At 43.3% G+C, this 27,866-nt stretch overlaps 1 protein-coding gene and 1 long non-coding RNA gene across 21 annotated transcripts in view; one reads left to right on the forward strand and one right to left on the reverse strand.

Annotated features, from left to right (window-relative positions):
• The first annotated feature begins 77 nt into the window (after positions 1 to 77).
• Positions 78 to 7,512, forward strand: LOC310745877. Its single transcript, XR_014540417.1, has 2 exons — positions 78 to 2,444; positions 2,478 to 7,512. It is a non-coding gene; the product is annotated as an uncharacterized lncRNA (long non-coding RNA).
• PPP1R9A (protein phosphatase 1 regulatory subunit 9A) overlaps positions 2,595 to 27,866 on the reverse strand; it is a 150,026-nt gene continuing 124,754 nt past the window's right edge. For 10 of the 20 annotated variants that reach the window (XM_083578457.1, XM_083578471.1, XM_083578458.1 and 7 more), the window contains 9 exons: positions 25,767 to 25,924; positions 24,960 to 25,251; positions 21,101 to 21,188; positions 20,917 to 20,994; positions 20,002 to 20,203; positions 14,789 to 14,908; positions 13,896 to 13,919; positions 12,325 to 12,507; positions 9,051 to 9,426 (listed from right to left, as the gene is read on the reverse strand). In XM_083578457.1, the coding sequence (XP_083434583.1) occupies positions 9,214 to 9,426; positions 12,325 to 12,507; positions 13,896 to 13,919; positions 14,789 to 14,908; positions 20,002 to 20,203; positions 20,917 to 20,994; positions 21,101 to 21,188; positions 24,960 to 25,251; positions 25,767 to 25,924 (1,358 nt within the window). In that variant the 3' untranslated portion in view covers positions 9,051 to 9,213. Of the gene's footprint in view, positions 5,133 to 6,705; positions 9,427 to 12,324; positions 12,508 to 13,895; positions 13,920 to 14,788; positions 14,909 to 20,001; positions 20,204 to 20,916; positions 20,995 to 21,100; positions 21,189 to 24,959; positions 25,252 to 25,766; positions 25,925 to 27,866 lie in introns of those variants that run through there. The other 10 variants (XR_014540308.1, XR_014540309.1, XR_014540311.1 and 7 more) reach the window with 5 other exon arrangements.

A 27,866-nucleotide genomic window follows, 5' to 3' on the forward strand; every position in this document is an offset into this window, starting at 1 on the left:
ATTTGTTCTGGGTATAAGCTTTCGTGTGCACGCACACTTCTTCAGATACTGATGCTTATACCCCAAACAAACTTAGTTCTCTAAGATGCTACTGGACAATTCTAAAAAATATTTATTTATTTATTTATTTTGATTGCATCTACTAGTGAGTTGTCTTCATTGCTGGCCTTTCTGAAGTCACTGTAGCTATTTTCTACAACTATCAAGTGTTAAGGTTCACTGCAGATAGGCATTGAGAGCAACGTTTGGAGATATTAAGACAGTGCCTCCTTTCACGAGTTTTGACGGAGTCTTCCCTTGTCATTTGGGCAGCTTTCAACTGAACTGATGAAGTGGTTACATATTCTGAACTGCAGCTGTAATTGCCCCTTCTTAGTGGTGCTGAATTTTGATGGGCTTCAGTCTTTGCTGAGAGATTTGATAATGTGGGGAGGGGGCAAAAGGTCTTCACAACTTCCTTCCCTGCTGTTCCTTTTCCTGCCTCTCCTCAGTCGTTGCTTGCTTGATTTGCTGCTGCTTCGGTGCAATTTTTAAATGAAAACTTTGGAATACCTGTTCCCTATGGTATTCCGGCTGATTGGGGGTCACATAGAGAAATAAGGAAGTCATAGCATCATGTACTGGCCAATTAAAACTGGCCATATAGTATGGAGAGCAAAGAAAGCTGTCAGAGTGCCCTTAGTCAGAATCGAAAGGAAAGGGGGAATGCACCCCCACTCTCTAGGCAGCTAGTTGATATTCTCCATCTTGCCTTATGCTGGTGCTTTTACTGCCTACCAGTGCTGTATCTTCACTCTGATTTAGCTCTAGTTATATGCGATCAATTGCATCAAAATACACACTCAAATGTGTTCCTGAGTGTGTCTTTGTCTGTAGCGCTCTAAGGATGGGAGATAGTTTCAAGGCATTTGGAAACAAAATGGAATGCCTGTCCAACTGCCCCAACTAATAATAAAAAATATTTATTGCAGTCCAAAGACCCATAGAACAATTTCAGAACAAAATACAGTTAAGACAGCCAACCACAAAAGAGAAACTGAGGCAGTCATTTTGTTTTGTCTTGAGTTTGATGATCTTTGTTTCTTTTGACTTCCGAACAAAACTTTGCCACTTTGTCAACACCTTCGTAGTCTTATAACCAGCAGGATTTCTAAGGGAACTAGGACAACAGAACCAGTTTAAACTTTTAAGTGTTGACAGGATTAGCAGACAATAAAAGTACACACAGGTCTTTCTTACCAAACACAATGCGCTCCGTGGAAACTCTTTGTTAGGCCAGCATTTGGATAATGAATCCATGATTTCCACTACTTCCTAGAGAAATACTTCTAATGTGGGATTTGTCTGATTTCTTCCCCCTGCCCCTCTTCACGGTTTCTTCTTGAAATGGCTGCAGCCAAGGGGGGTTGGACGATTTGTCTGATCTGTCCTGCTTACTGATTTGTCTGATCTTGCTCTCCCGCTCTCTCCATGGTTTCCACTAGAAAATGGCTGCCACCGACCAGCAAAGCGCAAACAAAGGAAGTTGGCTGTTTGGCTGTCTGGATCTGTGGAGCATATAGCAAGGTTTTGGCATAATTTTTTACATGCATATAAGCAGATTTTAGGATAGCAAGCGTGTGGGTAGTAGGATCTGCCTATGCAAACGCTTTAATCCTACCTCAAACCTTCTGGTCTTGCCGGAAGGGCACTTCAGGTATTTGCTGCAGCCTTGCTTTTTTACTTTCATGCTAAGCTTTTAAGTCAGCTGGGCAGGGCTGATTTCAGCCAAGCTTCCCTGAGGCAGTTTTGCTTATAAAGCATGGGGGTTGTTTGGCAGACCGAAAGAACATTTGTTGCCCAGCTACATTGAAATTGGTTTAAAGTTGCCCGGTAAGTAAGTGCAATATTAAATTCTAAATTTAGAGCCAAGGCTGTTATCTTTTAGTTGGGGTGAGGGACTGTAAAGTCAGGTTTGAGTCGGTTGGTCAAGGCAGCTGAAGAATCTGGTTTTAAGGAGGCTTGTTCTCAAGAGCTTTGTGCCCTTCCTAGGTACTTATTTGGCTGAGTGCCTCAGATACAGCGCATAGAGGCACAACATTCATGCCACTGAGGAAGTCCTAAGCCTTGTGCTTTTTTCCAAACTTGTGAAAAGCTTTCCGGTTTGAAGGAAAACTATTACGCAGCTGTGGGAATTTTCAACCCCAGCAAAATGTACTTGTCAACTTCTGAGTACTCCAAAGAGTCTGAGGTGAAAGCAGAGGCCTCTTCCTCTCCATGGGTGTAATCCTGCATAAGGTTAGAGGCTCAGATGTAGAACTCATTTCATAGAATTGTAGTTTGGAAGGTTGACCGTGAGGGTCAACTGGTCCAGCCCCCTCCAATGCAGAAATTCTTTTGCCCAATGTGGGGTTTGAACCCACAACCCCGAGATTAAGTATATCATGCTCTACTTCCAGCTAAGGGTTAATGCTAGGAAGCCCAGGGTGCTTTCCAAGACAGAACTCACATTTCCTTTCCCCCTTTGCTGCATGCAAATTTCACCATGCTTGTGGGCCTAGCCTTCCCCAGAGCTACAGTGAGCTGGTGAGGACAAAACACAATTCCACTGAGGGGTTTCAGTATTTCATTTATTGCATTCGTTGTCTAACAACAATACTCATTGGCAATAAGTTTATATACACTAACAAATTAATCACAGTTTTTTCTTTAAAAAAAAAAGAATCTGTAAGAATACGAAGGGCAACTGGATTTTATTTTTTTTGTTCTCATTTTTATCTTAATGCCTCCAAGTAACTAAACGTAGAGAGATGTTGTTTTTCCTGGGAAGTTAAATCTTTTGAAAAAGGAGGACAAATTAAGAAAGCACAAGCATACAAACTCAGACAGGGCATTGCAGCAGCATCTTCCATGCAGATGATTTGACACCTAGATGTACAAAACTAAAAAATGAACTAAAATACCAGGATAACATGCAATTCATACATTAACACCTCCCCAACACACAGTTCCCCCTCCCCCTCCCCTTTGACTGACAAGCCAACACTCTGTTTCAAAGCAATGGGGTCACACAGTGCACTTCTCGAGGGTGGCTTTGGGCTGTCTTGTTTTAGCCAGATGCAACACTAGCTAAGCCAACAATGGTGTGTATTGCAGTTATGAATGCAAAACTCCTTACAAAAGCGGGAGCTAAGGTGACAAACTGACAAGGAAAATACTTCTGGCTGGGCAAGTTTTTCCTGGGGTCATTGCCATTTAGAGGTTTTGCTAGCATTGCCTTTTTTGCTCTTCTTCTGGAGTCTACTTCAGTAGTTCTGAGTTATCCTTTTCCTAGCTAGCTGTGGCCCTGCGCAGCTAGGGGTGTTTACAATAAGCTCAAGGCTCCATCAATGTCCATTCAAAGCTAACTCCAGCCTTCTGAAATAAAAGATGACTTATTTTTGATAGCCAAAGGCTCGTTCACCAAGCACCGCTGCTTCAAGCCATTTGTTTCACTGGTAGTTGTGCAAGGAAGAGTGTGTGAACTTTTCCCTATAGGGTGTGGGAGCTCCTTCCTGCACTGTGAAGATAAAATCAGAAGTCTTGAGTCAGCGGTGGAAAACCTATGGCCCTCCAATGCAGCTTCCATTAAACCCAGTCAGTGTATCCAGTGGTCAGGGATGATGAGAGTTGTAGTTCAGTAACTGGAAGGCTTCCCCATCCCTAGCCTCCATCAATAGCTGGAGACCATACTGTAACTCCATGAGAAAGGTGCTCCAGTTTCCAGGAGGGGGAGATCCAGCATCGGTGTCCACCTCGTCCTCTGCATCCTCTGATGTTGCCTTCACAGCGTTATGAGGATACTAAGAAAAAGGGCTTTTTGAAGTGCACTAAAATAAGTGGAGAGGTGTGGTGCATCACTAACATCCAGATGAAAGAAGCAACCACTATTTGCAGAAGAAGAACTTCACATTCTAAATAAGATGCATGCACCTTATACCCAAAACCTACAAAGGTCGACTTTCTTTTTCCAGTTATGAGAATGACTCTACTTGTGCCCAGGTCAATAGCGGCATAAATCGCCATCTTTCCAGTGTCAGAGGAATGCAATGAAAATAAAAGGGAAGGAGAAGAAACCATCAACCCAAAGGGACTGTGAAATATGCGAATGACTCGACAATTGCAAGTGTTGATTGGCGAAGTCACAATCCGGCTCAGCGAAAAACTACTCAAACCTTTCCAGTAGAATTCAAGCATACAGTTTACAAAATATCCAAAAGAAGTGATTTCTTCTTAATAGCAAATCTCTACTAAATTGATTCTGCCAAAAGAACAACATGCATAAAGACATCCAGAGAAAACACTGGGAAATAGAAGTTTTAAGAAAAAGTTCTGTTTAAAATCTTGTGGTCCCTCAACTATAAAATGTTTTAATGGACAACCATTCCACTTGCTTAACATGCAAGAGGTTGGGCCCAGAGTCAAATTCTTTCCTGCCTGGTGGTGAAGAGTCATTTTCCTTGGGGTCTGCTTGACTAGCACCCTCTTGTGGGCTGTCTATATGTTTCAGGCTCCATGCCCAACTTCTGAAGCCACATATATTTGTGTGCAAAAATGGGCGCACACGAGTCTGTTTTCAAAACAGTTCACCTCTGAAAACCTTCCAGTTTTGCTGAATATCTTTCATTATTTTGATTCAATGAAAAATAAGTCCAAAATCAACTCTATACCTTCTGTTTACATACAAATTTTCTTAAATGAGTAGAAACTTCCAAACTACACAAATGAACACAGTCTTGAGAAAACATCTCTTTTTCTTCTTTCCAGCATTCTTCGCAAAGAAACAAGTTTGCTGACGGGTTGTTGTTTTTCTATACTTAGGAAGAGAGAAACAAAGCCACACTTTCTCCTGCTGAGGCACAGTTTAAGTACTGGCTATAAATAAGAGAAACCAAGAGGATTTATTCCTATATCAGAAAACATATTGGTCTGAATGTTAAATAAATGGCACTAATTCTAAATTACATCTGACAAAGTTCTGGAAGCCACTCTCGGTTTACGTGTCTGACTTGGTGGTCATTCGGTGTTAAGCATTCATACAAATCATATTTCTGCAGGGGAGAGACTTTCAAGGAGCTGGGTAACATCTTGCAAGTGCAATGCAGAAAGGAATCCTAAGCATTAATTAAGAGAGAAACAAGAATGTTATCACTGAAGGCAGAGGGGGAAGGGCAATCTCCCGATGGCAACAAAGCGATAATCACCCATCGTCCCCTCTGACCCCTCTTCTATACTCAAGAAAGACCTTCTAAAACTTACATACCCTGTTTTTAAGAGCTTTCTCTCAACGCGTAGGTCAACAAACTGTGCAAAGTGTCATACAACTAGACACACTAGCTATGTAGCGACCCCCGTTTCTCTCTTTGGTGGGTTTTTAGTCTCACGGTCCTGTTTAACCAAATGCGAGACTACTGCAATGAAAAGAACAGCAGTGGAAGGTCCTTTTCTCTCTTCTTAAGTGACTTAATGCCCAACCATCACAGACTTTGCACCAAGGGGGATCCTTCTGCATGTGTGCAGGCCAGCAATGCCCCAGAGGTATATATGCACACAGATATGAAGGCTCTGGTGTGCAGGAACAACGTGACAGGCGATGGCTTCACCAGCTACTTCAGCCAGGATTCAGGCAGGTAGCCCTTAGGCTACCTCATTTCCCACATATTCTGTAGGGCCTTTCCTCTTCCCAGACTGCAAGCGGGTAACCCAAACAACACAGAAGGGGGCCAGGCAGTGGTTGGGAACTCTGCGGAACATTGTTTTTGATCAGGTTCTGATCTAGTTTGGTCTGCATGAACTGAGTGGGTCCTGTCCCTGCAGACCCCGTCTCTCCCCCCCCCCCGCACTGCCCAAACTCTCGTTCCTGCATTGGAATCTTCAGCTTGCAGGGAACTTGGTTAGGCACCTAACTTTGCCAACTGCTCACACCACCACCCTACTGGAGAATGCAAATTGTGGAAGTGCTCATAACCAAAATACGTAGCAGCCTGCCTTGGCGGTTACAAAGCAGGTGGAAAGCTGCTGAATCGTTGTGCTGTGGCTGAGCCCTGTCTAACGGAACGAGCAAATGAAGGAATTCAGGTGGAGCCCACACTTTGGGGGCAAACACGGCTAAATGTCGGTGCAACACCCCCACCCCCCAGCTCTGGGGTATGCTCCAGAGATCAGTGTACTTTTATTACAGGTATGGGGGCTGCTCAGGACTGGCAAAATCTGAGCTAATAACAAGGGGAGGAAGAAGCGCTCCATTCTCCAGTTCCAGTATACTGAATGGACCAAACGCTCTTGACTGTCATGTGAACACTAAAGGCGGCCTACAGTTCCTAGGAGCACATCTCACTTTGGCTGCAAACAAGGGAAGCCCAGACAGCTGAGCATGTATTTGCCAGCGCCTGGTCCATGCTGGCTGGCTGTGTCTTCCTTAGGCGTGTGGCAAAGGGCAAGGTCTGCGCAGCGCATCTTCTCCTACCATTTGAAAGGCAAGGAGGGGAAGAAGCTGCGGTAGCCACGCTGACAACTGTTGAGAAACAAGCCCTAGCAACGCTCACGCCAGGACCGCTACTCCTATGACATCGGAAATACCCTTCTGGTCTCGTTTTAAATAAAAGATTGGAAACACTTTTAGGAACATTTCAAAAACGTTTAGAAGAGGAGCAAGGAGGAGGAGCTAAAAGAGGAACAAGCAAAAACTGCCTTTTGTCCATGAGGAGGAGAACTCTGTACCCTTGCTTTGTCTGTTCTGCTTCAAATATGCTCCCCCCATTTGCATTTTATGCATTTCTTTCTTAACTGTAGTTCTTCAGGAGTGTCTTTTTTCTTTTACATTTTGACCACTTTCACTTTTTTTCTTAAAAAAAAAAATCAGATTAAAATTCAGTGCTCGACTCCCAAATTGCCACCAAGCAATAAACGAAGAAAGAGAACAAATTACAGGATATAAATCAAAAGTAGTTATCTGCGGCGATAAAACCCAATTTACATGGTCCTAAACAGCAGGGATGCAAAAAATCAATATACAACGCAATATAGTCCCCCAGGGATCTTAGAAAAACAAAAGAGAGGATATAAATAATGTAAAGCAGAGGAATGTGCTCATAGATGTTACTAGTATATACATCCAGTTTAAATTACAAGCATGTAAACATAACTTAAAAGAGAAAATGAGCATCTAATGCATTTAACCTTAATGCATTCATAGCTAAAAATACTACATCTCCAGTTTCTCCCAGATAATCTTTTTTATCTAAACAAAACCTTTTAACCTCTTAAAATAAACCAAAGAACACTAGTCTGACCAGATTTCCATCTGAGTTTTCTGTTGAATTTGCGTCTTGAGAAGCATTTTTTTTTTTTTAGTGCTGAAAATATGCCCTCTCTCCAGAGTCATACGGGGTGTGATGACCTCCCCAAAGCATCAATATATCTAAAACAGTGTCCTTGACTGCAGAGATCTGTTATTCTAGCTGCAGATTTTCAGTTCAAATGTTGTATCGGAAACATGAAAAAAACTGCACTGGGCTTGTGGGGATGCAGAAAGCCGTCAGAGAGATGAGCCACATGCAGCGACGCATGTACAAAAGGAAAAAAAGGGGGGGGAGGAGAAACTATCATGGCTGAAATGACAATGTGAGCTCCTGTATTGTACGGGACTTGCTAGCAGCACTCCAATGAGAAGCCCAGGTAGGCTTTAAAGTAAATCTGGCTGCTAAAATGTATAAATGATTAACAGAATCCTTTTTATCGCATTCATCATTTGAGCCCAATTTTCTGCCTGTTGAATCTTAGTCCCTAGTTCTGCGAAAGGCAGCAGCAAGAGCTAACCAAAAATGAATTAACCACAAAACAGGTGGCTGGAATCAGATCCTCTGCATTTCTGCAATGCCCCAAAAGGGAAATGAGGCTATTGTCCAACGTTTACTGAAAAGTCTCATTTACTGGGATTCCTTTTCGCTTTCTTCTCTACTGCATCACTCTACTAACGGGACAGTATTTAATTTTGAAACTCACATTGTCTTAATTGGCATCTCTCTCTCCCTCTTTAAGTACACATTTTAGCCTTAACTAGGGTTCATTCTGCAAGTCAATTTCAGCAAGTCAAATCCCAGGTCTGCAACCTGCCAGTCTCATTCTTGCTCTCATCCACCCCTTGCCCCTCATCAGCCCCCCCCCCCAATGCTCTGTGCTGAAAATGAGTGGGGCATATTCCTTAGAAAAGAAACAAGAGTTTTCCATCCACTATCAGTTGAAAAAAGGAATCTCATGCTACAGGAAAGAGTAGCTAGGGACACACCCCCCCCGACCCCTAGGAAAACAAAGGGAAAACTGTATTCCAAAGTTCTAGCACAAACCCAACCTAGTATTAGAAACCTAGCCTCACCCGCATGCTAAGAGGGTAAATGTTACTCTCTGCTCTCATATTAGCAAGTTAAGGCCCTGCTTCCTTCTAGAGCTAAACTGCTGTGGAGTTCACAAGGGAAAGGGGGAAAATAAAATAAAGGATTGCCTCCCTCTCTGATGAGACTCTGCTGCCTGTCATCTCCACCGTATTGTTTCAAGTCTTGAAACCATGGCTGTAGGGATGAAGCCAGCATCACCTCTGAGCATCGCTGCGAACAGAGCCCCGCTTCAGAGAATTGGGGGGCTGAGGTGTCAAAGCGGGGCGGCTGTTCCCGTGAAAACAAGCGATAACCGATACGCAGTCGATTCCAGTTTGCTCCCTTCCACAGGTCCAGTGAAAGCTTCTCAAGCGTTGCCCGTTTCTGGAGGCAATCTTCAAGTTTACAGTACAGCAAGCTGCAGCCTACCGTGTCCTACGCTGATTTACAGAAGGGGCCAGACACAACCAGCACAATGCAATTGAGAGGATGGAGTGGGGATGGGGAAAGGGAAAGGGAAAGGCTCTGAAGGCTGGCCCAGACTTGGTTCGCCAGCCCAGTTATGAGAAAATGCAAAGTGCAGTCAGGGCTTGCAGCCGGCCGAGTAGGTCGAAAGTACCAGCATGTCCACCAACTGCAGGAAAGTGTAGCTACACAGTGTTCATTTCCCCTATTTATTCTAGTTAAAGCCTCAGATATGAGTACAGAGCTCTGTGTAATGAAGACAAGGAGGTAGGGAAGGAAAACAAGACTCGCTTTTTGAGTTTCTTCCCTGAAAGCCTCTTCCCCAGTTCCTAATAGAATAATCATCAACTCTTATTCATCACTGCTCATTAGCTCCCTCTGTTGGATCTGGTGAGCGCTTCTCCGGCTTTCGGGGCTTCCTCTGAAGCTGCTCTTTTTCTTTCTTCCTAAGTTTTTCCCTTTGCTTCTCCATCTTCTCTTGAGCTTTGCGAGCTTTCTCTATAGACACTCTCATTTCTTTAATTTTCTTTTTAATGACAGCTCTGTCTTGGGAAGATGTCATGCCAAGGGCCTAAGAGCAAGGAAAGAAAGAGAGCAACGGTTTAATTCGTAGCACCTTCTGAACATTTAAGCTGGGTGGAGAAGAACCCAGTGTTCTTTCACAGCTTGACACCCTCATTCGACAAAAAGAGGGATAGCTAACTCACACCAGTGTCTTCTGCCTTCTGTACAAAAAAGGACTAGTGCAATGTTTGACTGCATGCAAGCTTCCTCAGTCCACATTATTAATGCAACGGTATCCATAAATGCAGCCCCCATAGCCTTTGCTTATAGCCTTGCATATCCTGAACTGAGCACCAGTCCCTATACAAAACCTCCCAGTCATTACTCATCAGCAATACTCAGTGGATTTGTAACTGGCTGACTGACCGAACCCAAAGGGTGCTCATCAATGGTTCCTCTTCATCCTGGAGAAGAGTGACTAGTGGGGTGCCACAGGGTTCTGTCTTATTCAACATCTTTATCAACGACTTGGATGATGGACTCAAGGGCATCCTGATCAAATTTGCAGATGACACCAAACTGGGAGGGGTGGCTAACACCCCAGAGGACAGGATCACACTTCAAAACGACCTTGACAGATTAGAGTACTGGGCCAAAACAAACAAGATGAATTTTAACAGGGAGAAATGTAAAGTATTGCACTTGGGCAAAAAAAATGAGAGGCACAAATACAAGATGGGTGACACCTGGCTTGAGAGCAGTACATGTGAAAAGGATCTAGGAGTCTTGGTTGACCACAAACTTGACATGAGCCAACAGTGTGACGCGGCAGCTAAGAAAGCCAATGCAATTCTGAGCTGCATCAATAGGAGTATAGCATCTAGATCAAGGGAAGTAATAGTGCCACTGTACTCTGCTTTGGTCAGACCTCACGTGGAGTACTGTGTCCAGTTCTGGGCACCACAGTTCAAGAAGGACACTGACAAACTGGAACGTGTCCAGAGGAGGGCAACCAAAATGGTTAAAGGCCTGGAAACGATGCCTTATGAGGAACGGCTAAGGGAGCTGGGCATGTTTAGCCTGGAGAAGAGGAGGTTAAGGGGTGATATGATAGCCATGTTCAAATATATAAAAGGATGTCACATAGAGGAGGGAGAAAGGTTGTTTTCTGCTGCTCCAGAGAAGCGGACACGGAGCAATGGATCCAAACTACAAGAAAGAAGATTCCACCTAAACATTAGGAAGAACTTCCTGACAGTAAGAGCTGTTCGACAGTGGAATTTGCTGCCAAGGAGTGTGGTGGAGTCTCCTTCTTTGGAGGTCTTTAAGCAGAGGCTTGACAACCATATGTCAGGAGTGCTCTGATGGTGTTTCCTGCTTGGCAGGGGGTTGGACTCGATGGCCCTTGTGGTCTCTTCCAACTCTATGATTCTATGAAATTAGTCCCGCATGCGTGAGCTGCTCTCACCTAATGACTACGGGCCATGAAAGGTGCATTTTGAACCCTTGCTTTTCCCACTGGGACTGTGCTGCTCTAGAGTGACAGCCTGCCAAGTGAGGGTTCCAGGTGCCTAAAAGCCAGATGTTGTCAGAAGCGATCCCTTAGGCTGATCACTGCTTTCCCAAAAATACTAGCAGGATCAGCATGAGGGGGAATAACAACTACGACATCTCCCTAGCTAATAGCTGCTGCAAAGCCCAGCAAGAACGTGTTTAATGAGCTGCTTCTTGATTTGCTTCCAGGTATGTTTCCAGTTGTAGTGGGTAAGCTGACATCTACAAGTGCCTTTTGATGCTGCTGCATGGGGAGCGAATGAATGTGTGTACAGTGGTACCTCTGGTTGTGAATGGGATCCATTCCAGAGGCCCGTTCACAACCTGAAAGGAACACAACCCGCATCTGCGCATGCCCGGGACGTGATTTTGCGTGTCTGCATATGCGCGAGTGGCGAAACCCGCAAGTAACCCTTTCCAGTACTTCTGGGTCACCGTGGGACACAACCTGAAAACGCTCAACCTGAAGCAAACGTAACATGAGGTGTGACTGTATATGGATGTATGTACACATACGTATATCTACAGGGGTGGCCCCAGACTTAAGAGAGCCCTAGCCAAAATGGGCTAGGGCCCTCTTTTACGTTGAGCTTGCCTGAGAGTGGCGTTGATGGCAGCATTCCAAGGGTTAGCTGGGAGCCATCATTTTTAATTTCCCACAGTGCCTTGGGGGTGCCCGACTACAGGGCATTGTGGGAAGCTAAAGTTGAGGCTCACAGATTCAACTGCCCAATGTGAAGAGCCCAGGGCAAGTGCTGGCACTGGTGAGTGCTGCTGGGCCCCCAGAAGCTGCCTTCTGGGTCTGCCTATTTATTTTTATGGAAAATGGAACTCACCTTTGTGTGTGTGTGTAATACACAGTAACAATAATAGATATTATTACAACTGCATTTTCTAGATTCAAAGTGACCCGTGACTATTTCCTTGGTAATTTCCCTACATTAATGGTACAAAATTAACACTGCAAGCAGAGGCAGTTACCTAGTCAGCATGGCACAAAGTGAAATGTGATACAACCAAAGTCTCTAATAATTTGGCCAAAGATGCAATTACCCCGGGCCACGTAGGCCGTTTTGTTTGTGCTCTAGCACTGTCCTTTTTCAAGTTAAAAAAAAAAGAACACTGAAAACTGCCCATTAACTTTTAACACCGAGTACAGTGCACCCAGGGCTTTATTTTCAGAGATAATGATGTATTCAGGGTTCCAACTGTTATTATATCAGCAGCATAATCAAAATCTCCAGCAACTTGCACCGCTTCCATTATTTGTTACTTGCTAGTGTGGGCTTTGTTAGTAGTAAGAATATTTTTATTTTATTTTTTGGTATCCAAGACAAATATTTCCCACTAACAGATCCCTTGGGCACAAACAGAATTCTGAATCTTGTTTGCCACAGTGAGAGGCAATTACCTTAAGCTTACTGCCATCCAGCTGAACGAGACGCTCTCCGTTTATATTTTGGGCAGTGAACTCAGGGACATACTGTTCTAGATTCAGGCTCATTAGCCAGTTGGTAACCTGTTGCACGCTCCATTCCTGAAAGGCGCGATTTGGGGACTGGCTGTGCTTGGGAGACTGTCCATCATCAAGGATCTGTAACAAGCATATTTCAAAGATCAGGTGTGTGAAGGTGGCATCATCGTTTCATGAGAGAGGCATCATAGTGGCACACTTTCTGATGGTACTCAAATACCCGATATGCCTATCGAAATGCAAGACCACCAAAACTGGCTTGTTGGGAGTCCACATACTTCAAAAAGCCCATCTAGTGCGACAGATACAAAGTATTAAAAAATGAAGTGGGGCTGTGGAAATACGTGGGGATGATAAACTGTTGTCTGACAAAGCGAGTGGGTTCTCCTGGCCTATGTTTCAGTGGCTTCACACTGCCTGGAGAACAGCCCAAGCATCTGGAAAAGCCCCCTTTGGTACTGGAAGGACCAACTATTGTTTTACTTTCATCTCAAAGTTGATACGTGCTGATTTAAGACAAGTAAATTTGGCAGGGCAAAGATTTCATTTGAATGTGGCCTTCTCATGGTGAGAGATGGTATTTACCGTATCAGGGAGCTCATCCAGAAGTGGTACATACCAACTGTTGCCATGAGAGGGCACATTTCAATAAAGCACCACATTGCACAAGTCACCCTTCAGATGAGTCAGTGACCAGGGAACCATGCAAATATGAATCACAAAAAAAGAACAATTATACTGGGTTAAACCAAAGACTCATTTAGTTTAGCATCCAGTTTCCCACAGTGGCCGACATGGTGCCACTGGGAAGTGCAAAAGCAGGGCATGAAGGTAATATTCATCACCCGATGTATTCCATGGCAAACTGCCTTTGAACCTGAAGGTGGCATACAGCTGTCATTGCTTGTAGCCACAGATAAGACTCTACCCTCCACAACCTTGCATAAACCAACGTGCTGTAGAGGTTAGAGTGTTGGACTGCGACCTGGGAGACCAGGGTTCAAATCCCGACTCAGTCATGACGCTCACTGGGTCAGTCATAGTCTCTCAGCCTAACCCACCTCAGCGTTGCTGTGAGTATATAATAGGGAGGGAGAGAACTATGTGTGCCAGCTTGAGTTTCCTGAAGGAAAGGTGGAATATAAAGGTAAAATCCTCTTCCTCCCTCTAGTGGCCATCACTCCTCCATCTCATGGCAGCCAATTCCACACATTAATTTTAGGTTGTGCGATTTCCTGTTGTCCGGTCCATACTTACTGCCAATCTGGACATGAAAATCAGGCCTTCATGTCCCAGGATCTAACTGTGCCTTTTAAAAATCCCCGACACAATAGAGTGAGTTTTCAAAGTATTAGGATTGTGGTGGGAGGGTTTGAGGGTGAGGGAAGAGAGGCAGGCATGCACTTCAATCCCATAATCTGCTACCCATAAGCCAATGGGAAAGAAAAGAATGGCTATATACCTCTTAGTACAACCCTCTGCAAAAAATATCTCATTATTATTCTCACCTCGTCATCAATCATATCCAAGCTCTGAGTCAGCAATAAAGAAAATGGGAAAGAACACATTATGATATACAGAACGTGTACAACTGTTCAAATAAATAGGGGGTCACTTTTTAAAAAAATTTCCAATGGATCTTGCATTTCATACAACCCTATGTGATTACATTTATGTAGTTGCAATTTCATATAGTTGGCTGGATTTCTGCCTTATTAATATTAATATTATATTAGTAGTAGTAGTAGTAGTACCCCGCCCATGTGACTAGGTTGCCTCAGCCATTCTGGGTGGCTTCCAACTGATATAAAAACATAATAAAACATCGGTCTTTAAAAACTTCCCTATACAGGGCTGCCTTCAGTTGCATAGTTATGACATCTGACGGGAGGGCATTCCACAGGGTAGGCACCAGTGCTGAGAAGGCCCTCTGCCTTGTTCCCTGTAGCTTCATTTCTTGCAGTGAGGGAACTGCCAGAAGGCCCTCGGAGCTGGACCTCAGTGTCTGGGCTGAACGATGGGGGTGGAGATGCTCCTTCAGGTATACAGGGTCAAGGCTGTTTGGGGCTTTAAAGGGCAGCACCAACACTATGTATTGTGCCTTGAATTTATGTACAGGGCTATGATTTTATAGGATATATGATGTCCTAAGCAGTTTTCACATTTAGTCTTTGACTCAAAATGCATTAGGCCGTAACAAATGGCATTGTTTCCTGTACATTTCTGAGGAGTGCACTGAACTTTTTGTTCCAAGTCCACCAACAGACACATCCTGTGGCGTTTCTGATTGTGAGCTGCAGTCATAAAAAGTATTTTCCCCGCAAAGTTAAATTCAGCCAAGAGCTGTTAGCCTATTAACTAATCCACAGGGAGCACAGGAGTTATTTCCTACTACGGATACCTCATCAGATGACAGTGCTATGGAGTGTGAAAATCCTGGGGTTTTCGGTTCTGTCCCTAAGCCGCTCAGATCAGCTGAACTGGTGCTGCTGGGACTGAAGTCGTCATTGAAAGCGAAATTCTGTAAGGAGACAAAGAAGAAAACCAAACCCATCAGTCAAATGGCGGAGAATAGGCCTAAATGTCCAGATGAACTGGCTTCAACTTGCTGAGCAGGCACAGCTCAGGAATGGTTGTGATAATTCACATACCACGGAGTATGAAAGGAAACTCAAAGTGTTTCTCTTTACAATGGCTTGAAAAATGAAATGTAGTCATTATCTGCAAGTGATGAAGACAGAGCTTTCTGCACACCTGGCTTACAGTTGTAGATAATACTGAGCTGAAAGCTCTTGACGGAGAACAGTTGCTGGCTAGAATTTGGGTTTGCGTGTGCATGAAAATGGGCTGCCGAAAGATTGATTTCTTAGCGCACCGGGGGGGGGGGGGAGTGGATGATTATTTTTTAAAAGGGGTTGCTGGAAGCAGGCTGGCCACCAGGAGTAGCAGGGAGAATTCTCTCTTTTTAATGTAAATGATTGCAAGGGAGTCCCACTGCTGCCTGCCATCTCCACCCCCAACACCTTAGCTGTGCCATTCCAGGGCATTCCTGGGGAATAAAATAGCTGCAACTGAAAAATGATGTCCACCAGTGGGGGCTGCAATTCCTCCTGAGAATAAATGAAACAGAATAAGGCAGAAGATGGGTTTGGAATAATAATCTGACCCAGCAGAAACGCACGATTCACTGAAGCCTCCCTAGGCCTGGAGATGCTAATCCTCATAAATTCCTGATCTCCATGATATACAGAATTTTCCCATTAGGATAGGCTGTTATTTGACCACAACATACAATTAACTTTTTGTAAGGGGTGTGTGTGTGTCCCTAACCAGAAAGGAACCCCCCCCCACCTTGCGATCAGCATCAAAGAGATTCATGGAGTCATTGCTCCTTTCTTTCTGATGGTAACTTTGTATATTATCAAAAAAATTAATCTGTTCCCAATGTTTTGTGCGCCAACCGCACTGATTTTCTGAAAGATAGGCATAGCTCAACAATCAAAATGAACACAAAACAGACATTTTGCCCCTTATCAATGCAATGAACAACACATCACATTTTATAGCAAAGACGAGTAACGAGGAGCGATTCCCAACAGAGCACTTTGTGATATGTACATTTGGTAAAATCCATCCAAATTGCCATTAGAGGAATCCTGCAATGGCATACGCCAGGCTAAAAACAACAGCAACAATGCAGTTAAAACTAGCAAACAGGCAGACAGACAGATAAACCCCCAAAATCAAGATACTCATGAAACTTTTGAGGTTTATTAAAAACAAACAAGCCACATACTCTTAAAAACCAGCAATGGGCTATGTCAACCATACATAAACCCAAATCTGTTTTGAAGGTGAAACTTAAAAGGGGAACTGAAAAAGAAAAGCATTCATATATTAAACTTAGCTTTTGGCTGTAGCATAATCCAAAAACATAAAGAATAATATTTCTGGCTAAAATGCAAATGAGAATTTTAAGCATTAGTTTACATCAGTAAGTGCTGCACAGTATGGCAAGTTTCTTTATTTTGTGATGTTTGTAAAACACAAAGAACACTGAGTCACAACACTTTCGTTTTTCCAGGAGGCTCCTTTGAAGACAACCTCCTGCGCATGCCCTGAAATTTAGTTGTTCATTTTGTAGTCCTGGAAGCCTCCAATGTCAGGCTTTGGGCCAAACTAGAGACGATGAAGATCTCCCAACACTTTTTCATTTAGTCAAATAATGCAGGCGTGCAGAATGGGAGGGGTGGCGGCCTATTTGCTCACACAATTGTGGCTGTGGTGCTCAACTGATTTTCCCTGAACAGCTTTCCTGATCCAAAATCTCTCTCCCTGCCCCCTTCCTATCGCATACACTGTTTTCAGACCTACAAAGGAGTGGGATGGTGGAAGGTTCAGAAGCGGTGCCTGTTCTCTCCACTGCCTTATATCACCCCAGGTGTGTTTTCTGAGCATGACAGCCACATCTGTTGGACTTGCTGGCCTAGCAACAGCTCCTAGGGAGAGATTTACATGAAATATGGCTTGGGTGACTAAGCGCTCTGACTCTATTATTTCCCATGAAACCTGGTGATTTTGCCTGCTGCTGAATTTGAGTAAAAGTGTGGGTGGGAACGGACGGATGGAAGGGGGTGGGGGGAGGTTAGACAATAAGATCAAATGTAGTCTGACCTTAACAGTAATTCCTTTCCTAAATATCTCTGTCACTGCCACTGCTCTTGAGCCATTTGTCCAACACTTGTCCTTTTCCATGGAGGCTTTTAAGAATGGAGAGGTTTTGTGCTGGGAAGGAGCTGTCCTCTTGGCTGCTGTTTACCTGGATGGGGCTGAGGTGGTGGGTGCATGTGGATGCACTGGCGGTAGTGTCAGATGGATGGTCTCACTTTCATTAGCCTTATTCCCACCCCAGTCCCATCTAGGTAAGCAACAACTATGCTGGTGTCAGGAGCAGGTGTGCCGGGTATAGGGGGCAGAGGGGGCACCAGCTCCCCCCATATTTTTGGGCAGGGGGCCGCCACCCCCTGCCAGGCACCCTCTGTGTGCCCCAGCTCCCGCCCGGCAGGGCAGCTGGGATGAGCAAGCACAAAGATTGCCCTCTACGCATCCTGCCCCCTCCTGGCACATGCCGGACAGTGTCACATGACGCGTCACTTGGCTGCACACCCTCCATGTGGGGGACAAGTCGGCGCCCCTGGTCAGGAGGGTAGCTATGACCCGCTGCACAGACCACAATCAGTTGCGGGGGCTTGTCTACAGTGCTGCTTTACGCAGGTCTGGTGAACACAGCTGTAGCTTCAGAAACACGAGGACTTGCTATGTAACCACCTACTTAACAGCTAGTGAGTTAAAAGCAAAGGCTGCCACCATGATAGTTCAATGAGGATCTCTTCTCAGATTTCAAGCGTAACTTTTGTCGAGAAACACTGAAACAGGAAGCAAGGAAAAAGCAAGAGCAGACAGAAAGCACAAGGCAACGTACAGTAAATATGGCGTCTGAGCAGGATTTTATCTTTGCTGCAGGGCTTCCCCTTCTTTAAAGCCACACAGCAGAAGTAGTGATGCTGACCATGCTTTTGATTTAAGCACTGAGCTGTAGCAAACATGTAATTTAACCAGTTTCAATTGAAAAGGGCTGTATGGTGTATAACAGAGAAGCGTGTCACCGTGTAAAAGGTGATGCCCTAAAACGGTGAAACCAAGATCTGAAAATGCTTTTCACAAAGAGATGAAAATAGCCAAATTACAGAACTAAGCTTTCCCCCTTTTGCTTCATAAAAGACAGTGACTTCATTTACCTGCTATTTATACTTATTTGCCTTTTTAAAAAGCATTTCAATGCTGCTTTATTCAAATGAGGTTCTTTCTGCATTCATCCCCACTGGACACAGATGACTAAATATGCAATGGTTTTGCTGTGGTTCTGAACTCTTTGGTTGCAATTACAACTTGGCGGTTCTGTCGGGCTGCTCCCATAAAAGTTCAGTTCATAGACACAAAAGTCCAGTTCACACATTTCACAAAGGACAGAAGCAGTGTGCAGGAAAGAACAGTAAAAGACCCGTGAAACCTGGCCTATGCAGACCTTATTAATATGAATGGAAGACGTGTAATATGGTTTTGTTTCAATGGAGAACATAGGAAGCTGCCTTATATTGAGAAGAACCCAGCTCAGTACTGCTCACACTGACTGGCAGACAGCATCTTGCACTGGAGGCAGTCTCAGCTTGGCTACACATCAACCAAGGCATGTTTACAGAGCACAACGATCACACAAACTATCTGAATTTCATTTTCACCCTCATATTGGTCAAAGGGATTCTCAAGGAATGCTGCAGAGATGAAGACGACTAATACGTGGAGCATGTAACATCGCCGCACAAAATATTATTTGCAAGCTACCATGCTAACAGCAACATGCAACCACGTTAAAAGGAAAAAAGGACCAACATTCATTTTAAACAATTCAATTTTTCTTAGTTCAGAAGAACTTCAAAATGGAATTAAACGTAATACCCAAGATGCTTGACAGGAACATCTTGTCTGGTGAAAGGAGCAGGAATGACAAAGTAATGAAGAGATGGAACAGCGACATTTTGTTTAAAATGTGCCAATATTTCAGTGGGATGTGTTAAAGCTGACCCTACAATCAATGCGGTAGTCAAAGCAACATATTTCAGTGTGGCTCAAAATACTTACTTGCACTTTAGGTGAGAACTTGCAAAAATAAAACAAAATAAAAATTGCAGGATTTTTTTAAAAAAAGCAAAATGGATGTTGGAGCAATGAGGCCATGCCAATCAACAGTTTCTGGATATTACAGGAGGAGAGGGTTCTTTGCACAAGCTTAATTTGTGCTTAATTTCTGCAAGATTGCAGCATCATGTGCCTTCAAACCATGCTCTGGAACATGGATCTCTCTCTCTCTTTCCTTTTTGTTTTCATTTAGAATAGTTTGTTTTTTTATTGTATTGTATTGTATTGTATTGTATTGTATTGTATTGTATTGTATTGTATTGTATTGTATTGTATTGTATTGTATTGTATTATGAAAAAGCTTCAATATAATTTTATGGAACAAAAGCTTTGGGAAAGAAGAAGGTATCCCCTACAGTTTGGGTTTGCAAATACAGTGATAGGCTTTTAACAGGGCAGTGGGTGCTCCTGTTCCTTCTTTCCCCCCTTAGCAACTTCGAACATTACATGTTGCACATTCCCTCTTTCCTTTCTTTCCTGCTTACGATTCCCAAGGGTTCATTTTTATCCAAGAAAGCCAAAGAGCTGCAGCTGTTACCTGCCATGGTTCCTGACCCCCCTACACATCTACAAATTAAGCAAGTTCATTAAAAAGTCCGAACAAAGACTGTCCAGCTATATATGCTGGCATCAAGCCCACGTTGAACTTGGCAGTTTGACACTAGCATATAAATTACTCTGATAACATTCATTGAAGAGACACAGAAGACAACCTGGAATGCTCATATCACATTTTTGCTGAACAATGAACACGTTGCTTGCAGTTACTATAACGCAGATCCTTTGCGTTAAGCCAGTAATAGCAACCTCGCTTAAGCCACTCCATGCACTGGGGAGGAGGTACTTTGCATTTTCTACCTTGGACCCCTTTTTAGCTGGACTTAGGTTTTCAGAGGAAGGATCAGTTGAGCTGGTAGGTGAAGGCAGATTGCTGGAAGAATTGGATCTCCTGCTGCTCTCTCCATACCATGCAAATGGAATGGGACTATGTGGGAGAGAGGAGGACCGCTTGATTAAAGACACTCTACTTGATGAGCAGTCCAGCAGCTCCTTAGTTGTCCTGTTTAACACAAGGTAGTAATGCACATAGATTAGACATTTAAAAACTATAAAGTCGCCGCAGACAAAAAAAGAGTAAAGGAAGAAGTGTGCATGCACACAAAAGCTCATACCAATAACTAACTTACTTGGTCTCTAAAGTGCTACTGGAAGGAATTTTTTTATTTTTTATTTTTTAAATTTTGTTTTGATTCGACTATGGCAGACCAACACGGCTACCTACCTGTAACTGGAACACATGCAGTACATCTTATGAGGCAGCACAAAGTAGTAAAAACCTACCATCAACTATACAGCAAAGAATAATAATTTCATGGTATTCAGCTATTGCCTGAAATATTAACTGTTCTTCACTGTACAGGCTATTTTGGTAGTCCTAAACAAGTTAACAAAAACTACTATGAAGTAAGATGTTGAAAGAGATGTAGCACTTTCTTTTTTTACCAGCCACAGATAGTTTGGTGGCTGCAACTGTAGCCGGGGGGGGGGGGGGCGGGGGGAGCAGCTCTAGCCTTTATTGTTGATGCCTTGGTTACAACTAGTCTGGACTTTTGCAGTGCTCTCTATATGGGGCTCGTGTAAATTACACAGCTTGAAGGCTGGGAGACAGTAAGACTGCAATCCAACGCACACTTATGAGCAAGAAAATTCCACTCAACACAGTAGGACTTATTTGGGCCTGAAATTGGTTATACCCATGCTATTCACTCATACCTGCAGCCAGTAGAGACCCTAACTGCTTCCTTCTCCCTCCTCTTCTTGCCTTTGTTAGAACTCCTTCTCAAGGGAGCCCTACAACGTTAAAAGAGTCAAAAGAGTGTCCAAAAGGTAGTACACCATTTATTTATTTATTTTAAAAAAAGGTTTTAATCTTCGTTAATGAGAAATCAATGCTTACCCCAAGTCCACAAACTTTTGTTTTATTGTCCTTATATGCCCCGTAGAAGGGCTGGATGTTCTTGGGGATTGTATACCTGTGGCACCATCTAGGACATATTTGTACATTAAAAAAAACACAGTTCATTATAGCCATTTGTGTTTTACCATTAAAACAGCACTTTGTTTTTGCATCCAGAAAAATTCACGTACACACACACACACACACACACACACACAACCCCCCAAAATCATAACAAGTCGAACATTTATTATTCAAACAAGGCAAAACGTTGACCGTAAATGTATGGACCATATGTCTGTTAGGAAAGACCTTTGCTGTAATCTAAAAATCTGTATTTGCATACAGAGGGGGGTCATCAGGTTCGGTCAAAACCTTTGTTGACGTTTAACAGCTGAAGAGACAAGCAGCTTGTTAAACTGAACTGTGGCTTGCTTCTTAGGCAGTGGGAACTGCTGTAGTGAAAACATTTTTAAGAAGGTCGCATGAGAATCTTCCCTCTGTGCTAGTAGTAGATTCTTTAGATCATAAGCCTGGGCAACAATCAGTTCTTGTTTTTGCACAATCACTAGAAAAATCTCAACTACGTCTCAAATTCTTCATGTAGCTTACTTGCCTATTTGCCACCATTCAATCCCAACAAAAGGGCTGTGGATGACTTGCTAATTTATCATGTACGTACATACATACATACATACATACATGTATGTACATACATACATACATACATACATACAAAAGCTTACACTTCATAAGTAATTAAAAGTCCAAAGAAAACTGGAGTAAAAGGAAATACTATGTGCAGTGATAATGTGTGCCTGCATAACATTGAAAGATACAAGAAAAGACAGAAAGATTAAGACACATTTCAGTGATATCTACTGCAATGGCTAATTAGTATTGATGCTGCTAATGTAAAATTCAGGACCCCGGGCCCATTTTTCTTTCTTTCTTTTTTTAATGTAGAGAGAAGCTCTGTTTCTGTATACCAGTTCTTTGCAGCTCTAAGCAAATAACCCAGCTGCGATAGATGGTATTGGTAATTTTTTCAGGAAGAGATGCGAGGAAATGAGCATGTCTGCATACAGACATGCAAGGCAGGACCCAAAGAGGTGCAACACTCCACAGAAACACATGGGCTTCAAAGTCCCTTCCTCCCCAACAGCAAACCTGCCACCCATCAAGCCAGCCCTGAATGCTGTGGAAGCCTCAAAAACACCCTTTGACGCACAGCAAGCAGCTGCTTTTCAGAAACAAAGAGGTGAAAAGCCTGCTGTGCAAGCAAGACTTTGCATGCGCCTAAAAGGGCTCCTTGGATCCTGGTCAGAAGGTGTATTTGCGCTGTTACAAATGTACTGCTATTTTTATAGTGCACTTCGAAACCTCCCCTGGGGTGAGAAATGCAGAAAGGCTTTTAAATCACGAAGGGCAAACTTCCCGTGTTAACAAGAGCAAGCAAACTATATAAATCTAGGGGAACGTAACAAAAAGGTATTTTAAAACAACAGAGGGGATGCGGAGAAGCTGCTAGGTGCACACAGGCGCCCGTGTGTTTGAGAGAGAAGGAAGACGGACTGCAAATGTCCCCTTCTGGCAAGATGCCACACGCCTAATGGGGTTAATACATCTGACGGCTCTGTAACTGTTAGGGGGCCTTAGGGTTACATTAGACTGCTAGGAAAGGGGTTGGAGTTGAAACAGTCTGGTGCTTGTGCTGAATTTACTGAGTAGGAGATTGACATCAAAAGTGTAACATAGTCCTCTGCTAGCAGGCCCGGGTGCCAAAAGGAGCCCTCCAGGCCTCTCTAGCTGGCTCACAGGACTCTCCCCAGTTGTGGCCCACTGTCCCTAGGCCACAGCCTTCCGTCCTCTGCCTGGCTGAATGTGTCCTTGAACAGTGGAACATGCCCAAGAACAGTACTCTCGCTTGCCTGGTTGGAGAGATGCAAGTACAGGCAAGTCCCCACTTAGGCGCATTCAAGGTATGAACGGCTGTGCATCACCGCAAACACAGAAGTGGCACGGAAAGGGGGCAAAAACGCCCCTAAAAGAGCACAAAAATGGCACAAAACAGCACCCAGCAATCCCACAAACCTTTGAAAGTGCAATTGCAGAAGCCTTTGCACCAACCTTTGAGGCCTACAGAGAGTTGGGAGTTTGAGCAAGGAGGTTTGGAGAGAACAATTGTGGTGGAGTTTGATGGATTTTTGGTTTTTTCAAAGGTTTTTAAAGGGTTTCCAGAGGTTTAGAAGTTTGCCGGCTTTTTCAATGGTGTTCCAAATATATGCGATTTCACTTAAACACACGTTGCTACGTAAATGGGGAGTTGCCTGTCTAGAAACCGTGGGCTTGTGCGTGGCTGCCCTGCAGCCTTCTGCATGAAGGCAAGTCACACCTGTTGCCCATGGTCCCTGGAAGACTGCCTAAGGGGAAATGAGGCCCCCAGGCTGAAAATGACCCCCCCCCAATCTCTTGCATTGTATTGTAAAAGAAAAGGAGGGGGAAACTTTCAAATTACCAAATGCTTCCTACTGGAGCACAGAATTGCTGTGGCCCAATTAGAAACACTTGCAAAAGAGGTCTTATTACATTCAAATATTTCTATGCTGAAGCAAATGGTTTCACTTTGATTCTAACATATTCATTAAAATATGCTTTTACACTTAATGCTGCTTGTATAACACTCCTGGCAGGAAAAACACGGGATTCTCCAGTGATTAAACATTATTGAGGAATAATCATTATTAAGCGATTCTTGCTTGAGTGGGGTCATTGAGAGCAATTCTGATTGCGTATGTGAGTTTTTAGGAACAAAAGAGATGATGAATACAAAGGAAGAACAGTAATTGAGTTCAAGACTCTATAGTTATACTACAACCCCCCACAGACTGAGGCACCAATTCACACAATTCAGAGAGTGGGTGGTGTCACAACCCACTAGTTTTTGTCAGCCTGGCATAAGGCAATTCCCTATGTTCTGGATCATACTTTGAGAGCTGTATATGTGCAAGAATTTCCTTGAGCTATGTATTCTTCCATGAAGATGGCAGACAAACTAAAACATGAGCTTTTCTACCACCTTCACTTCTGAAGTGCAATACATCGATTCAATCCATCTCTGAAACGTCAACCACAATTAGATACAAAAGCACTGGACCTTCTCTCGCAGAATGTGAATTCCTGACATTGTACTTAAAACACTTTGCTAGGCTTCAGAACAAATCTAAAATAAGTTCTCCCCAAACTAAATTGTGTGCCCTTGATTTAAGGCAGACTGTATTTCACAGAATTCTGCAAGTGTTTAAAATAACTGAGACATATTCTAATTGTATCTCCCAACTCACTCATTCCAAAATCAGCCTTAGAAAAAAAGCAATGGTTTTAACTAAACGGTTTAAAAGCTCAGAATGACAAAGAGGAGAAAACCAGACTTTCTAATTAGGGAAGTGCATAAAATGTTTTGTTGGAACCTTAATTTATGACCACTTTTTCAAAATTACATTTATCTACCAGCCATATAACTGAGTTCTCTGGGTGGTTTACAGATAACTAAAAATACAAACTAAAGTACAATATTTGACCCCTTAAACCTATTACAAATAAATAAAAGACAAGTAAAACCAACACAAACACAGCAACTTAAAAGCAACATAAAACAGCTAGCAAATATCTATGAACACCGACATGTTTAAAAGGCCTATGAGAACAAAAATGTATTCGCCTGGTACCTAAGAGACCGTAGTGTGGGGAGCCAGGTGACCCTCTCTGGGAGGCGATAGACGGACACAACCACCGACAACTGAACTCATTACATATAGCGAGAAAAGTGACGCAGCAGCATGCAAAATCACAGCTATACCTTCATCATGGAAGATACTCCTGCTGGTTGGATGATGCACAGGTGAAGCTTCGTAGCTTAGACAGGATTTTGAAGGTGAGGAGAGTGGAGTATCTCCACGGGAACATACAACACTCGTGTACGGCCGCCCTTCGTCCTGGTTTCCAGTTATGTTGTCAAATGCAAACGTTGCACTGCTAGCCACGGGGGAAAGGGAGGAAGCACCAGAATCTGATGCAGGTGAGGAGGCTCTCATACACATAGGCAGAGGTGGTTTGGTAATGTGCATGGGACTACCGTAACTGCGCGAAGGCTGTTGATATAAGAGATTGTGAAGCAGATTATGGCATTTCAGGAACCAACCACACCGCGAGTTACTTTGAAAGCGCAAGTTCACCTCTTCGGCACCTGCTTTCCAACCCGTGTCTCCTTTTGGAGCACTATTCCGATCATTTTGCACCGTTAAGCTTTTCCCTTATCTGCTTTCCATTTGTAACCATTTCCTTTGCAAGGATTAGCATTTCAAGCTCTCTGAAGCTAAATAAAATTAGCTGCTAACCATCAACTCAGTTGGGTTTGAATAAAAATAATTAATAACATATTGGGGGGAGAGGAAATAATGAAAGACAGCACATCAGAATGTGTGTAAAATTAAATCAGAAGTCTTGAAACTGCTGAAAGAACACAGGTGTTTTACCTTCAAATTGGGAGAAGAAATACTTTCTTTCATTGTACATTTTCATCACAAATTAGTAAACACCACCAGGGAGGGAGCATGGTGAAAGGAAACAACTGATGAGAAGGTTGGGAAGGGGAGAGAAGAATCACCTTTCTTTCAAGACTGTCCTCTCCATCTGTGGAGCTGATACTGTCATACAGTCTTGTTCTAGTTGGTCTTGACCTTTTGTTCTTCACTGAAAGCTGAACTCGAGTCTTCAGTGCTTTTGAGTCCAGCCTTTCTGTCTCGGGAACTGCTTCATTAAAATCTTTCGAGAGAGAGAGAGAGAATAGAAAATCACGACCTGCATTGAAACATGCCACTATCTGGAGATAGAGTCTGCAATTCTATACAACTCAAGCCGTATTTTCATACATGCTGCTCAAAATGTCATGCCCTTATTTCAGTGGAAACCATTGTCCCTTTGTTGTCATCAGATCGTGTACAACCTTGGAGCTGCTGCATGGAAATGAGAGCACCAGAAGATGCTGAAGTCTCAGGAGGACCCATGGAAAGCGAAATAGAAAACCATTGTATTATAAAGTACAGCTAGTTGATGGGCAGTTTAGTTCAGCCACTGAAGTGTGGTGGTTTAAGACAGCTACCTTGCCGGTATGACTCTACTTAAGATAGTACATATGAAAACAGAAGTCAGAGCAAAGAAGATTCATGCTTAAAGAAGAACTCTAAGCAATACAGGTTCTTAAAACTATAAACACTCAAGAGCCACAGTACCATCCCATCTATGCTCACACACCTGCATATGATGTAATAGCTAAAGAGGTGAGCATATGACACACAAACTGCACCCCTACACTGACCTACATTTGGAATGGAACCAGATTTAAAAAATGCAGCTGCTGATTTGGAACTGGCAAATGCTTTGGTCCTGGCCACATGAAGACAAAAATTGTTTTACCTTAAATTAGGCACCTATTTTGATAATTGAAAAAAATATCCACTAATTGTTTATATTGTCTAGTGATTTTAGACCTTTTCCTTGTCATGGTTATTAAGTTAATTTGCTTGTTCATTTCCTTTGGGGATTACCATGGTCACTTTCTTTGTTAACTTGGGAGCTATCAATTTTTGTGTATTCCAAAACTGTGCAGAAGCCCTTGCAGAGCCTTGTCTCTGGGTGGGAAGGAGGAGATTCGGTGAAAGCTTCTCCTTAAGAATCATTTGCTGAATCTCCCTGCCCCAACCCGGCAGGGTGGCAAGGCTCTGCAAGGGCTTCTTGAGGGGAAGCCCTTACAGAGCCTCATGCCCCGCTCCCATCACGGGGGCAGCAGTGGGGCATTTTGCCCCAGGTGCCAAAACACCTCAAAGCCACCTTCTCAATGATGACCCACGGAAAAATAAAGAACCCTGGGAGCTGTAGATCTGTGAGGGAATACTGAGTGTTTCTCAAACTTTGGTCCCTAGGTTTTATTGGATCATAGCTCCCATAATCCCTCGCCTGGAATTATGCCTGGAGATGACAGGAGATAAAACATCTGGAGATCAAAGTACACTGTATTAGGATATTTTCAGAGAATTTGCAGAATCATCAACAAAACACACTTCCCAGCATTCCATGAGAGAAGTCACAACGACTTCATTCATATAAATTTGTACTTAGTTGTTAAAAAAAATATAGTGGGGAGATCAAGATTTGTACAACAGTGTGTAGGGATGTCTGTTAATCCTTTGCTGTACTCTGTAGTCCTGCCAATGGAAGCTTCCTCTCTAAGTGCAAATAGCTGCTTTAGGAGGAGGGTGTGGTTTTCAAATGGATCACAGTTCACATGTGTGTGCAGGGAGAGGGTTAACCTCCTCACAAATTGGAGTCCTGATCACATGACCCTTTGGTTGCTATTTAAATGTTAAAAATCAAGCATGTTAATTGTGATCTTGCAATCGATATCATGTCTAGCTTGCCCCTCAGTTTGTAATAGAAGTACATATGTAATTATATCCTATGAGAAACTGCTGCAAAAAGGCTTATATAACCCACACTGCCCCCCCAATATTAAAAAAACACCTGATCCATTAGGTGAAGCCAAAGTATTCAAAGTAAGTAAGTACACAGGCAAGATGGGACCCGATCGGCATAAACATGGTTTTGACAGAGTCAGCTGAGACTTTTGCTGCTGATTGCGCAAATGGAATCAGCATGTACCCTTTTGTGTCACTATGGTTACCTAAGTCCAAAAGATCTTCATAAGGTG

Source organism: Podarcis filfolensis (assembly GCF_964270895.1).
Source record: "Podarcis filfolensis genome assembly, chromosome: 12".
NCBI lineage: Eukaryota > Metazoa > Chordata > Lepidosauria > Squamata > Lacertidae > Podarcis > Podarcis filfolensis.